Consider the following 14,458-nt stretch of genomic DNA (forward strand, 5'->3'; position numbering starts at 1 on the left):
TCTGAACACAACACAGTGTATCACTCTCTGAACACAACACAGTGCATCACTCTCTGAGCACAACACAGTGTATCACTCTCTGAACACAACACAGTGTAACACTCTGAACACAACACAGTGTAACACTCTCTGAACACAACACAGTGTAACACTCTCTGAACACAACACAACACAATCTCTCTAAACATGGTCTGTGGTGACAGGGAAACAGAAAGGTTGTATTCTTACCACTGGTCTGTGTACGTCCCAGAAAGCTCTCTCTTGACTGTCCAGAATCTTCCTCTCAATTTTGTCTCTCTTCTTGTCTACTCTGTGTTAAAGGATAGAGGTGGACACCTTGTAACACAGACGTCCCATCATTCATTTAGTTACAGATGTAGGTTCTTCTTTTGATCACCCTGTCGCACATGAACCTTCGGGAAATGTAGGAAAAGTCAAATGTGTAGTGTATTTGAGGTTTAAAAAGGCTTCTGAAGTTTGTATTTTTCACTTAGAAATTTCAGACTTGATTTTTGATACAAAACATGTATCAACCTTTGCAAACATGTTCATTATTTATAATCCACAGAATAATTTATATTTCCTTTTGCTGCAGGATAAGTTTCCTGCTGTAGCAAACAGGCTTAAATTAAGATCCTTCATCTGTATACTCCTCTCCCCACCTCTCCTCTCCTCTCCTCTCCTCTCCTCTCCTCTCCTCTCCTCTCCTCTCCTCTCCTCTCCTCTCCTCTCCTCTCCTGTCCTGTCCTGTCCTCTCCCCACCTCTCCTCTCCTCTCCTCTCCCCACCTCTCCTCTCCTCTCCTCTCCTCTCCACACCTCTCCTCTCCTCTCCCCTCCTCTCCTCTCCTCTCCTCTCCTCTCCTCTCCACTCCTCACATCTCCTCTCCTCTCCCCACCTCTCCTCTCCTCTCCTCTCCCCACCTCTCCTCTCCCCACCTCTCCTCTCCTCACCTCTCCTCTCCTCTCCCCACCTCTCCTCTCCTCTCCTCTCCTCTCCTCTCCCCACCTCTCCTCTCCTCTCCTCTCCTCTCCTCTCCTCTCCCCACCTCTCCCCACCTCTCCTCTCCCCTCCCCACCTCCCCTCTCCTCTCTTTCCACATCTGTGAGTAAATTGAGGCAGAGACCTTGAGGCTGTGTTGTTGGGGGAAAAGGGCTGTTTTACCAGTCAGTCTGCATGCATCAATTCAGCTCAACATGAGCTTGCAGCCCAAATGGTACCCTATTCCCTAATAGCACCCATAGCAGTGCACTGTGTAGGGGATAGGGTTCCATTTGAGACGCTAGATTGGAGGAGATACTTACTTTGCTTGTGCTTCAGCTTGCATAAATATAAACTCCCATTTCCTGGCGAACGCTCTCTGTAGTCTGGCTAAACTCTCCTGAAACACACAGGAACATACAAACATCTAGTGTCTTATAGTTTCACTACCTCTTACATAAAACATGCCTCTGAGGGGATAAATACAGTTGTTTTGAATTTTAAACAGTAGTTAACTGCTTTCCAAACTAAGCAGCCTTGTCTCCATCGAATGGTGGGACTGGTTGATTGTTCTTTACACTCGGAGGAGGAGGAAGAGGGAGGGGAGAGGTGGGACTGGTTGATTGTTCTTTACACTCGGATAGAGACGACTGATACAGTAGAATAGAGGAGGAGGAGGAGGAGGAGGAGGAAGGAGGGAGAGGGAAGAGATGGAGGAGGAGGGAGGCAAGAGGGAAGAGATGGAGGGAAGAGGTGGGACTGGGTGATTGTTCTTTACACTCGGATAGAGACGACTGATACAGTAGAATAGAGGAGGAGGAGGAGGGAGGGAGGAGGGAGAGGGAAGAGATGGAGGGAGGGAGGGAGGGGAAGAGAAGGAGGAGGTGGAGGGAGGGAGGGAGGAAGGAGGGAGAGGGAAGAGATGGAGGAGGAGGAAAAGGAGGGTGGAGGAGGAGGAAGGGGAGGTGAAGAGAGGGAGGGAAGAGGTGGGAGGAGGGAGGAGGTGGAGGGAGAAGGTGGAGGTGGGAGGGGAGGGCGAGGGAGGGAAGAGGTGGGAGGGGAGGGGGAGGGAGGGAGGGAAGAGGTGGGATGAGGAGGAGGGAGGGAAGAGGTGGGAGGAGGAGGAGGCAGGGAAGAGGTGGGAGGAGGAGGAGGGAGGGAAGAGGTGGGAGGAGGAGGAGGAGGAGGGAGGGAAGAGGTGGGAGGAGGAGGAGGGAGGGAGGGAAGAGGTGGGAGGAGGAGGAGGGAGGGAAGAGGTGGGAGGAGGAGGGAGGGAAGAGGTGGGAGGAGGGGGAGGGAGGGAGGGAAGAGGTGGGAGGAGGGAGGGAAGAGGTGGGAGGAGGAGGAGGGAGGGAAGAGGTGGGAGCTTACAGCTTCGTAGTCAGCCAGCTCCAGGCGGGCTTTGTTTTGCATTGTTCTTTTGCAGAGGTAAACAGCTGAAAGAGACAGAGGTGAAAAACAGTTCGTCAGAGAACAGTCAGCAGAAACAGTCAGTCAGAAAACAGTCAATTAGTGAGAAACAGTCAATTAGTCAGAAACAATAAGTCAGAGAGCAGAAACAGTTAGTCAGAGAACAGTCAGCAGAAACAGTCAGTCAGGAGAAATATTGTGTTTTAGACATGCTACCCTGCTGTCCCGACCTCTGCATTGCTTGCTGTTTGGGGTTTTAGGCTGGGTTTCTGTACAGCACTTTGAGATATCAGCGGATGTACGAAGGGCTATATAAATACATTTGATTTGATTTTGATTTGATCTATCCCCAAGCTATCCTACAGTCCCCTTCATCTATCCCCAAGCTATCCTACAGTCCACTTCATCTATCCCCAAGCTATCCTACAGTCCACTTCATCTATCCCCAAGCTATCCTACAGTCCACCTCATCTATCCCCAAGCTATCCTACAGTCCACCTCATCTATCCCCAAGCTATCCTACAGTCCACTTCATCTATCCCCAAGCTATCCTACAGTCCACTTCATCTATCCCCAAGCTATCCTACAGTCCACATCATCTATCCCCAAGCTATCCTACAGTCCACTTCATCTATCCCCAAGCTATCCTACAGTCCACCTCATCTATCCCCAAGCTATCCTACAGTCCACCTCATCTATCCCCAAGCTATCCTACAGTCCACATCATCTATCCCCAAGCTATCCTACAGTCCACTTCATCTATCCCCAAGCTATCCTACAGTCCACTTCATCTATCCCCAAGCTATCCTACAGTCCACTTCATCTATCCCCAAGCTATCCTACAGTCCACATCATCTATCCCCAAGCTATCCTACAGTCCACTTCATCTATCCCCAAGCTATCCTACAGTCCACTTCATCGTTCGCCAAGCTATCCTACAGTCCACTTCATCTATCCCCAAGCTATCCTACAGTCCACTTCATCGTTCGCCAAGCTATCCTACAGTCCACTTCATCGTTCGCCAAGCTATCCTACAGTCCACCTCATCTATCCCCAAGCTATCCTACAGTCCACTTCATTGTTCGCCAAGCTATCCTACAGTCCACCTCATCTATCCCCAAGCTATCCTACAGTCCACTTCATAAGATATTACAGTTTTTAATATCTTATTTTTCACTGAGTCGTGGCTGAACGACAACACGGATAATATAGAGCTGGCTGGGTTTTCCTGCATCGGCAGGACAGAGCAGCAACGTCTGGTAAGATGAAGGGCTGGGGTGTGTGTCAATTTATCAATAACAGCTGGTGCGCAATGTCATATATTAAGGTAGTCTGGAGGTATTGCTCGCCTGAGGTAGAGTACTGCATGATAAGCTGTAGACCACACTATCATACATAGAGAGTTCTCATCTACATTATTCGTAGCCATCTTTTTACCACCACAAACTGATGCTGGCGCTAAGACCGCACTCAACCAGCTGTATAAGGCCATAAACAAGAAAATGCTCACCCTGAAGCGGCACTCCTAGTGGCCGGGGACTTTAATGCAGGCAAACTTAAATCCGTTTTACCTCATTTCTACCAACATGTCACATGCAACCAAAGGAAAAAACTCTAGACTACCTTTACTCCACAAACAGAGGTGCATACACAGTTATCCCTCGCCCTCCATTTGGCAAATCTGACCATAACTCTATCTTCCTGCTTACAAGCAAACACTAACGCAGGAAGTACCAGTGACTCGCTCAATACGGAAGTGGTCAGTTGACGCGGATGCTACGCTACAGGACTGTTTTGCTAGCACAGACTGGAATATGTTCCGGGATTCATGCAATGGTATTGAGGAGTACACCACCTCAGTCACCGGCTTCATCAATAAGTGCATTGACAACGTCGTCCCCACAGTGACCGTACATACAGTGGGGCAAAAAACTTATTTAGTCAGCCACCAATTGTGCAAGTTCTACCACTTAAAAAAGATGAGAGAGGCCTGTAATTTTCATCATAGGTACACTTCAACTATGACAGACAAAATGAGAAAAACTAAATCCAGAAAATCACATTGTATGATTTTTTTATTCATTTATTTGCAAATTATGGTGGAAAATAAGTATTTGGTAAATAACAAAAGTTTATCTCAATACTTTGTTATATTCGTTTTCTGTAAGTCTTCACAAGGTTTTCACACACTGTTGCTGGTATTTTGGCCCATTCCTCCATGCAGATCTCCTCTAGAGCAGTGATGTTTTGGGGCTGTTGCTGGGCAACACAGAGTTTCAACTCCCTCCAAAGAAAGAAGCGTTTTTTCTTAAGGCCACCAGACTGTTAAATAGGCATCACTAGGCGGCTTCCACCTGGTTACGTAACCCTGCACATTAGAGGCTGCTGACCCATATGCATTGACTTGAAATCACTGGTCACTTTAATAATGGAACACTTTAATAATGTTTACATATTTTTGCTTTACTCATCTCATATGTATATACTGTATTCTATTCTACTGTATTTTAGTCAATGCCAATCTGACATTGCTCATCTTAATATTCATATATTACTTAATTTCATTATTTTACTTTTAGGTTGTGTGTATTGTTGTGAATTGTTAGATATTGCTGCACTGTTGGAGCTACAAACACAAGCATTTAGTCAGATATTACTCCACTGTTGGAGCTACACACAAGCATTTAGTCAGATATTACTCCACTGTTGGAGCTAGGAACACAAGCATTTTGCTACAATAACATCTGCTAAACACGTGTATGTGACAAATAAAATTAGATTTAGTTTGACAGACAGGGTTTTGGTTAATTGGTTTCCTGGTTGTGTACCAGATAGGAAACAGACAGACGGGGTATTGGTTTATTGGTTTCCTGGTTGTATACCAGACAGGAAACAGACAGACAGGGTTTTGGTTAATTGGTTTCCTGGTTGTGTACCAGACAGGAAACAGACAGACGGGGTATTGGTTTATTGGTTTCCTGGTTGTATACCAGACAGGAAACAGACAGACAGGGTTTTGGTTAATTGGTTTCCTGGTTGTGTACCAGACAGGAAACAGACAGACGGGATATTGGTTTATTGGTTTCCTGGTTGTATACCAGATAGGAAACAGACAGACAGGGTAATGGTTTATTGGTTTCCTGGTTGTGTTCCAGACAGGGTAATGGTTTATTGGTTTCCTGGTTGTATACCAGATAGGAAACAGACAGACAGGGAATTGGTTTATTGGTGTTATACCAGATAGGAAACAGACAGACAGGGTATTGGTTTCCTGGTTGTATACCAGACAGGAAACAGACAGACAGGGTAATGGTTTATTGGTGTTATACCAGATAGGAAACAGACAGACAGGGAATTGGTTTATTGGTTTCCTGGTTGTATACCAGATAGGAAACAGACAGACAGGGTAATGGTTTATTGGCGTTATACCAGATAGGAAACAGACAGACAGGGAATTGGTTTATTGGTTTCCTGGTTGTATACCAGACAGGAAACAGACAGACAGGGAATTGGTTTATTGGTTTCCTGGTTGTATACCAGATAGGAAACAGACAGACAGGGTAATGCCTTATTGGTGTTATACCAGATAAGAAACAGAAAAACAGGGTATTGGTTTATTGGTTTCCTGGTTGTGTACCAGACAGGAAACAGACAGACAGGGTAATGGTTTATTGGTTTCCTGGTTGTGTACCAGACAGGAAACAGACAGACTGGGTATTGTTTTTTTGGTGTTATACCAGACAGGAAACAGACAGACAGGGTATTGGTTTCCTGGTTGTATACCAGACAGGAAACAGACAGACAGGGTAATGGTTTATTGGTTTCCTGGTTGTATACCAGACAGGAAACAGACAGACAGGGTATTGGTTTCCTGGTTGTATACCAGATAGGAAACAGACAGACAGGGTAATGGTTTATTGGTGTCCTGGTTGTGTACCAGACAGGGTAATGGTTTAATGGTGTGCTGGTTGTATACCAGACAGTGTCATGTAAACTGTATACCAGTAAACTGAATATTGTTCAGCTGCTTTTGTTTTCATAGAAATCCTGTCAGAACAGTAATCCATCTGGAGGGATGACTGGAGCCCTGGGCCGATTTACCGCAGAACAGAGAGCAGAGCACAGAAGAACAGAGCAGAACAGAGCAGAACAGACAAGAACAGACAAGAACAGACAAGAACAGAATAGAACAGAACAGAATAGAACAGAACAGAACAGAACAGAATAGAATAGAACAGAATAGAACAGAATAGAACAGAATAGAACAGAACAGAACAGAACAGAACAGAATAGAACAGAATAGAACAGAACAGAACAGAATAGAACAGAACAGCCTGGATTTACCGGCCTGGACAGCGGTTTAATGTGTGTGTGTGTGTGTGTGTGTGTGTGTGTGTGACAATTAGGTGATTTAGGTCATAGTCTGCTTTATTGTCTGCTGTACTCACCATAGTCTGTGTTCTCAGGTTCCCAACAGTTAGATGGCCAGAAGTAGGGAGTCTGGGAGTGGGAGGGAGGGAGGGAGGGAGGGAGGGAAATCAGTGAAGAACAAACACCATTGTGAATACAACCCATATTTAAGTTGATCTATTTTCCCGTTTATGTAATTTAACCATTTGCACATTATTACAACACTGTATATAAACATAATATGTCATTTGACATGTCTTTATTATTTTGGAACTTCTGTGAGTGTAATGTTTACTGTTCATTTTTATTGTTTATTTCACTTACATGTTTCCCAAGCCAATGAATTGAATTGAGAGGAATAAAGTGTGAGCGAGAGAGAGAGCATGGTGAAATGATTCTAATAGACCCTCTATGGACCCATATGATGCTAATAGACTCTCTATGGACCCATATGATTCCAACAGACTCTCTATAGACCCATATGATTCTAATAGACTCTCTATGGACTCATATGATTCTAATAGACTCTCTATGGACTCATATGATTCCAACAGACTCTCTATGGACCCATATGATTCCAACAGACTCTCTATGGACCCATATGATTCTCAAAGACTCTCTATAGACCCATATGTGGGAACTCCTTCAAGACTGTTGGAAAAGCATTCCAGGTGAAGCTGGTTGAGAGAATGCAAAGAGAGTGCAAAAGCTGTCATCAAGGCAAAAGGTGGCTGTTTGGATGAATCTCAAATATAAAATATATTTTGATTTCTTTAACTCTTTTGGTTACACCATGATTCCATACATTTTATTTCATAGTTCTGATGTCATCACTTATTTTACAAATGTGGAAAATAGTCAGAATAAAGTACAACCAGAAGAGGAATTCGGAGAGAGTGACAGTACTCGCTGACTGACACCCTACAGGTGATACTATACTGTAACTACGGAGCTCATTGACAGCTGCCGTTTGTTTGGCTGTCTACTGCAGCTGTCTGAAGGGTCTGTGACGAGCTCGTCAATCAGAGTAGAACAGAACAGTGTTTAACAGACAGAGAGAGACAGAATCAGTCAGACACTGGAGTCAACCACGTGGCTAGAATACTAGCTGTTGTTTCCATAGTGGAACATTCAGGATATTTAACTAGATCACTTGTTTCAGATCATTTCTGTTATTTTCAAGATCACCCATGAATTAAGGATAATAATAATAATTTATACCTGATCTGTAAACAGCACCTATAGTTCATACCTGATCTGTAAACAGCACCTATAGTTTATACCTGATCTGTAAACAGCACCTATAGTTTATACCTGATCTGTAAACAGCACCTATAGTTTATACCTGATCTGTAAACATTAGCTATAGTTTATACCTGATCTGTAAACAGCACCTATAGTTTATACCTGATCTGTAAACAGCACCTATAGTTTATACCTGATCTGTAAACAGCACCTATAGTTCATACCTGATCTATAAACAGCACCTATAGTTAATACCTCATCTGTAACATTTGCTATAGTTTATACCTGATCTGTAAACAGCACCTATAGTTTATACCTGATCTGTAAACAGCACCTATAGTTTATACCTGATCTGTAAACATTAGCTATAGTTTATACCTGATCTGTAAACAGCACCTATAGTTCATACCTGATCTGTAAACAGCACCTATAGTTTATACCTGATCTGTAAACAGCACCTATAGTTTATACCTGATCTGTAAACATTAGCTATAGTTTATACCTGATCTGTAAACAGCACCTATAGTTCATACCTGATCTGTAAACAGCACCTATAGTTTATACCTGATCTGTAAAGGGCACCTATAGTTTATACCTGATCTGTAAACATTAGCTATAGTTTATACCTGATCTGTAAACAGCACCTATAGTTTATACCTGATCTGTAAACAGCACCTATAGTTTATACCGGCTGTGTTACTCTATCAAAGCATTAGTTGGCAGTATTAATTGAATACTGTTGTTTCAGGTTTGAAGATAATATTAGATCAACTGAAGGGATATGTGTTTTGTACAGTACTGGATGTTTCTTCTGTCTCTACGTCCTACTGGGAAAGTGTTCTGTTAGTAGATGAGTGTTTGACTGGTTCAATTACTACAATAGAAGTTGGTCTTATCTTAGTAACTGAAACCTGTAGAAGTTGGTCTTATCTTAGTAACTGAAACCTGTAGCCGTTGATCTTATCTTAGTAACTGAAACCTGTAGACGTTGATCTTATCTTAGTAACTGAAACCTGTAGACGTTGGTCTTATCTTAGTACCTGAAACCTGTAGACGTTGGTCTTATCTTGGTAACTGAAACCTGTAGATGTTGACCTTATCTTAGTACCTGAAACCTGTAGACGTTGGTCTTATCTTAGTAACTGAAACCTGTAGACGTTGGTCTTATCTTAGTAACTGAAACCTGTAGACGTTGATCTTATCTTAGTAACTGAAACCTGTAGACGTTGGTCTTATCTTAGTAACTGAAACCTGTAGACGTTGGTCTTATCTTAGTAACTGAAACCTGTAGACGTTGGTCTTATCTTAGTAACTGAAACCTGTAGACGTTGGTCTTATCTTAGTAACTGAAACCTGTAGACGTTGGTCTTATCTTAGTAACTGAAACCTGTAGACGTTGGTTTTATCTTAGTAACAAACCTGTAGACGTTGATCTTATCTTAGTAACTGAAACCTGTAGACGTTGGTTTTATCTTAGTAACTGAAACCTGTAGATGTTGGTCTTATCTTGGTAACTGAAACCTGTAGACGTTGGTCTTATCTTGGTAACTGAAACCTGTAGACGTTGGTCTTATCTTAGTAACTGAAACCTGTAGATGTTGGTCTTATCTTGGTAACTGAAACCTGTAGATGTTGGTCTTATCTTGGTAACTGAAACCTGTAGACGTTGATCTTATCTTTGTACCTGAAACCTGTAGACGTTGGTCTTATCTTAGTAACTGAAACCTGTAGCCGTTGGTCTTATCTTTGTACCTGAAACCTGTAGACGTTGGTCTTATCTTAGTAACTGAAACCTGTAGACGTTGATCTTATCTTTGTACCTGAAACCTGTAGACGTTGGTTTTATCTTAGTAACTGAAACCTGTAGCCGTTGGTCTTATCTTTGTACCTGAAACCTGTAGACGTTGGTCTTATCTTAGTAACTGAAACCTGTAGACGTTGGTCTTATCTTAGTAACTGAAACCTGTAGCCGTTGGTCTTATCTTTGTACGTGAAACCTGTAGACGTTGATCTTATCTTAGTACCTGAAACCTGTAGACGTTGGTCTTATCTTAGTAACTGAAACCTGTAGATGTTGGTCTTATCTTAGTAACTGAAACCTGTAGCCGTTGGTCTTATCTTTGTACCTGAAACCTGTAGACGTTGGTCTTATCTTAGTAACTGAAACCTGTAGACGTTGGTCTTATCTTAGTAACTGAAACCTGTAGCCGTTGGTCTTATCTTTGTACGTGAAACCTGTAGACGTTGATCTTATCTTAGTACCTGAAACCTGTAGACGTTGGTCTTATCTTAGTAACTGAAACCTGTAGATGTTGATCTTATCTTAGTAACTGAAACCTGTATATGTTGGTCTTATCTTAGTAACTGAAACCTGTAGACGTTGGTCTTATCTTAGTAACTGAAACCTGTAGACGTTGGTCTTATCTTAGTAACTGAAACCTGTAGACGTTGGTCTTATCTTAGTAACTGAAACCTGTAGATGTTGATCTTATCTTAGTAACTGAAACCTGTAGATGTTGGTCTTATCTTGGTAACTGAAACCTGTAGATGTTGATCTTATCTTAGTAACTGAAACCTGTAGACGTTGATCTTATCTTAGTAACTGAAACCTGTAGATGTTGGTCTTATCTTAGTAACTGAAACATGTAGACGTTGATCTTATCTTAGTAACTGAAACCTGTAGATGTTGATCTTATCTTAGTAACTGAAACCTGTAGATGTTGATCTTATCTTAGTAACTGAAACCTGTAGACGTTGATCTTATCTTAGTAACTGAAACCTGTAGACGTTGATCTTATCTTAGTAACTGAAACCTGTAGATGTTGATCTTATCTTAGTAACTGAAACCTGTAGACGTTGATCTTATCTTAGTAACTGAAACCTGTAGATGTTGGTCTTATCTTGGTAACTGAAACCTGTAGATGTTGATCTTATCTTGGTAACTGAAACCTGTAGATGTTGATCTTATCTTAGTAACTGAAACCTGTAGCCGGTGATCTTATCTTAGTAACTGAAACCTGTAGACGTTGATCTTATCTTAGTAACTGAAACCTGTAGATGTTGGTCTTATCTTGGTAACTGAAACCTGTAGACGTTGATCTTATCTTAGTAACTGAAACCTGTAGACGTTGGTCTTATCTTAGTAACTGAAACCTGTAGACGGTGATCTTATCTTTGTACCTGAAACCTGTAGAAGGTTCCATCGTCCTTCAGTGTGAGCACATGGTCTGAGATGGGGAAGAAGTAGCCGTGGGCTGCCATCAGAGTGCCAAGGTGGAGTGCTTCTACTGTAACACAAAAAACAAAAAACATATTCAACAACAGCATCAACAATAACAACAACATCATCAATAACAACATATTCAACAACAGCATCAACAATAACATCTTCAACAATAACAACATATTCAACAACAACAATAACAACATCTCCATCATCCATCATCAATCTCCACTGCTAAACAACATCATCAACAATAACAACAACAACATCTCTATCATCCATCATCAATCTCCACTGCTAAACAACATCATCAACAACATCATCAACAATAACAACAACAATCTCCATCATCCATCAATCTCCACTGCTAAACAACATCATCAACAATAACAACAATAACATCTCCATCATCCATCATCAATCTCCACTGCTAAACAACATCATCAACAATAACAACAACAACATCTCCATCATCAATCTCCACTGCTAAACAACATCATCAACAATAACAACAACAACATCTCCATCATCCATCATCAATCTCCACTGCTAAACAACATCATCAACAATAACAACAACAACATCTCCATCATCCATCATCAATCTCCACTGCTAAACAACATCATCAACAATAACAACAACAACATCTCCATCATCCATCAATCTCCACTGCTAAACAACATCATCAACAACAACAACAACAACAACCTCTCCATCATCCATCATCAATCTCCACTGCTAAACAACATCATCAACAATAACAACAACAACATCTCCATTATCCATCATCAATCTCCACTGCTAAACAACATCATCAACAACATCATCAACAACAACAACATCTCCATCATCCATCATCAATCTCCACTGCTAAACAACATCATCAACAATAACAACAACAACATCTCCATCATCCATCAATCTCCACTGCTAAACAACATCATCAACAACAACAACAACAACCTCTCCATCATCCATCATCAATCTCCACTGCTAAACAACATCATCAACAATAACAACAACAACAACATCTCCATCATCCATCATCAATCTCCACAACTAAACAACATCATCAACAACAACAAAATCTCCATCATCCATCATCAATCTCCACTGCTAAACAACATCAATCCCACCATGTTTCAACATTGGTAGAGACAGTTTTAATGCAGCTCTCCCCTCAGCCCACAGAGCTCTAACTAAGGCGTTGAGGCCGATACGTAAAGCTCCCCTGCTAAACGACATCAATCCCACCATGTTTCAACATTGGTAGAGATAGTTTTAATGAAGCTCTCCCCTCAGCCCACAGAGCTCTAACTAAGGCGTTGAGGCCGATACGTAAAGCTCCCCTGCTAAACAACATCAATCCCAACATGTTTCAACATTGGTAGAGATAGTTTTAATGAAGCTCTCCCCTCAGCCCACAGAGCTCTAACTAAGGCGTTGAGGCCGATACGTAAAGCTCCCCTGCTAAACAACATCAATCCCAACATGTTTCAACATTGGTAGAGATAGTACTAATGAAGCTCTCCCCTCAGCCCACAGAGCTCTAACTAAGGCGTTGAGGCCGATACGTAAAGCTCCACTACTAAATAACATCAATCCCAACATGTTTCAACATTGGTAGAGACAGTTTTAATGAAGGTCTCCCCTCAGCCCACAGAGCTTTAACTAAGGCGTTGAGGCCAATACGTAAAGCTCCCCTGCTAAACAACATCAATCCCACCATGTTTCAACATTGGTAGAGACAGTTTTAATGAAGCTCTCCCCTCAGCCCACAGAGCTCTAACTAAGGCGTTGAGGCCAATACGTAAAGCTCCCCTGCTAAACAACATCAATCCCACCATGTTTCAACATTGGTAGAGACAGTTTTAATGCAGCTCTCCCCTCAGCCCACAGAGCTCTAACTAAGGCGTTGAGGCCGATACGTAAAGCTCCCCTGCTAAACAACATCAATCCCACCATGTTTCAACATTGGTAGAGATAGTTCTAATGAAGCTCTCCCCTCAGCCCACAGAGCTCTAACTAAGGCGTTGAGGCCGATACGTAAAGCTCCACTGATAAATAACATCAATCCCAACATGTTTCAACATTGGTAGAGACAGTTTTAATGAAGCTCTCCCCTCAGCCCACAGAGCTCTAACTAAGGCGTTGAGGCCAATACGTAAAGCTCCCCTGCTAAACAACATCAATCCCACCATGTTTCAACATTGGTAGAGACAGTTTTAATGAAGCTCTCCCCTCAGCCCACAGAGCTCTAACTAAGGCGTTGAGGCCAATACGTAAAGCTCCCCTGCTAAACGACATCAATCCCACCATGTTTCAACATTGGTAGAGACAGTTTTAATGCAGCTCTCCCCTCAGCCCACAGAGCTCTAACTAAGGCGTTGAGGCCAATACGTAAAGCTCCCCTGCTAAACGACATCAATCCCACCATGTTTTAACATTGGTAGAGACAGTTCTAATGAAGCTCTCCCCTCAGCCCACAGAGCTCTAACTAAGGCGTTGAGGCCAATACGTAAAGCTCCCCTGCTAAACAACATCAATCCCACCATGTTTCAACATTGGTAGAGACAGTTTTAATGCAGCTCTCCCCTCAGCCCACAGAGCTCTAACTAAGGCGTTGAGGCCGATACGTAAAGCTCCCCTGCTAAACGACATCAATCCCACCATGTTTCAACATTGGTAGAGACAGTTTTAATGAAGCTCTCCCCTCAGCCCACAGAGCTCTAACTAAGGCGTTGAGGCCAATACGTAAAGCTCCCCTGCTAAACGACATCAATCCCACCATGTTTCAACATTGGTAGAGACAGTTTTAATGCAGCTCTCCCCTCAGCCCACAGAGCTCTAACTAAGACGTTGAGGCCGATACGTAAAGCTCCACTGATAAATAACATCAATCCCAACATGTTTCAACATTGGTAGAGACAGTTTTAATGAAGCTCTCCCCTCAGCCCACAGAGCTCTAACTAAGGCGTTGAGGCCAATACGTAAAGCTCCCCTGCTAAACAACATCAATCCCACCATGTTTCAACATTGGTAGAGACAGTTTTAATGAAGCTCTCCCCTTAGCCCACAGAGCTCTAACTAAGGCGTTGAGGCCAATACGTAAAGCTCCCCTGCTAAACGACATCAATCCCACCATGTTTCAACATTGGTAGAGACACTTTTAATGCAGCTCTCCCCTCAG

General features: G+C 42.5%; 1 protein-coding gene across 4 annotated transcripts in view; it reads right to left on the reverse strand.

Annotated features, from left to right (window-relative positions):
* Window positions 1-14,458, reverse strand: part of LOC110517589 (regulator of G-protein signaling 7-like) — a 133,632-nt gene that overhangs the window by 44,320 nt on the left and 74,854 nt on the right. For all 4 annotated transcript variants that reach the window (XR_005039161.1, XM_036960123.1, XM_036960122.1 and 1 more), the window contains exons 4-8: window positions 11,226-11,332; window positions 6,839-6,890; window positions 2,352-2,416; window positions 1,304-1,380; window positions 229-310 (exon numbers count right to left, since the gene is read on the reverse strand). Coding sequence is in view for 3 of the 4 variants with exons in the window: in XM_036960123.1 (XP_036816018.1) it covers window positions 229-310; window positions 1,304-1,380; window positions 2,352-2,416; window positions 6,839-6,890; window positions 11,226-11,332 (383 nt within the window). In the remaining variant the exon portion in view is untranslated. The remainder of the gene's footprint in view (window positions 1-228; window positions 311-1,303; window positions 1,381-2,351; window positions 2,417-6,838; window positions 6,891-11,225; window positions 11,333-14,458) is intronic.

The sequence above is a fragment of the Oncorhynchus mykiss genome, chromosome 23, assembly GCF_013265735.2.
Source record: "Oncorhynchus mykiss isolate Arlee chromosome 23, USDA_OmykA_1.1, whole genome shotgun sequence".
NCBI classification, from domain to species: domain Eukaryota; kingdom Metazoa; phylum Chordata; class Actinopteri; order Salmoniformes; family Salmonidae; genus Oncorhynchus; species Oncorhynchus mykiss.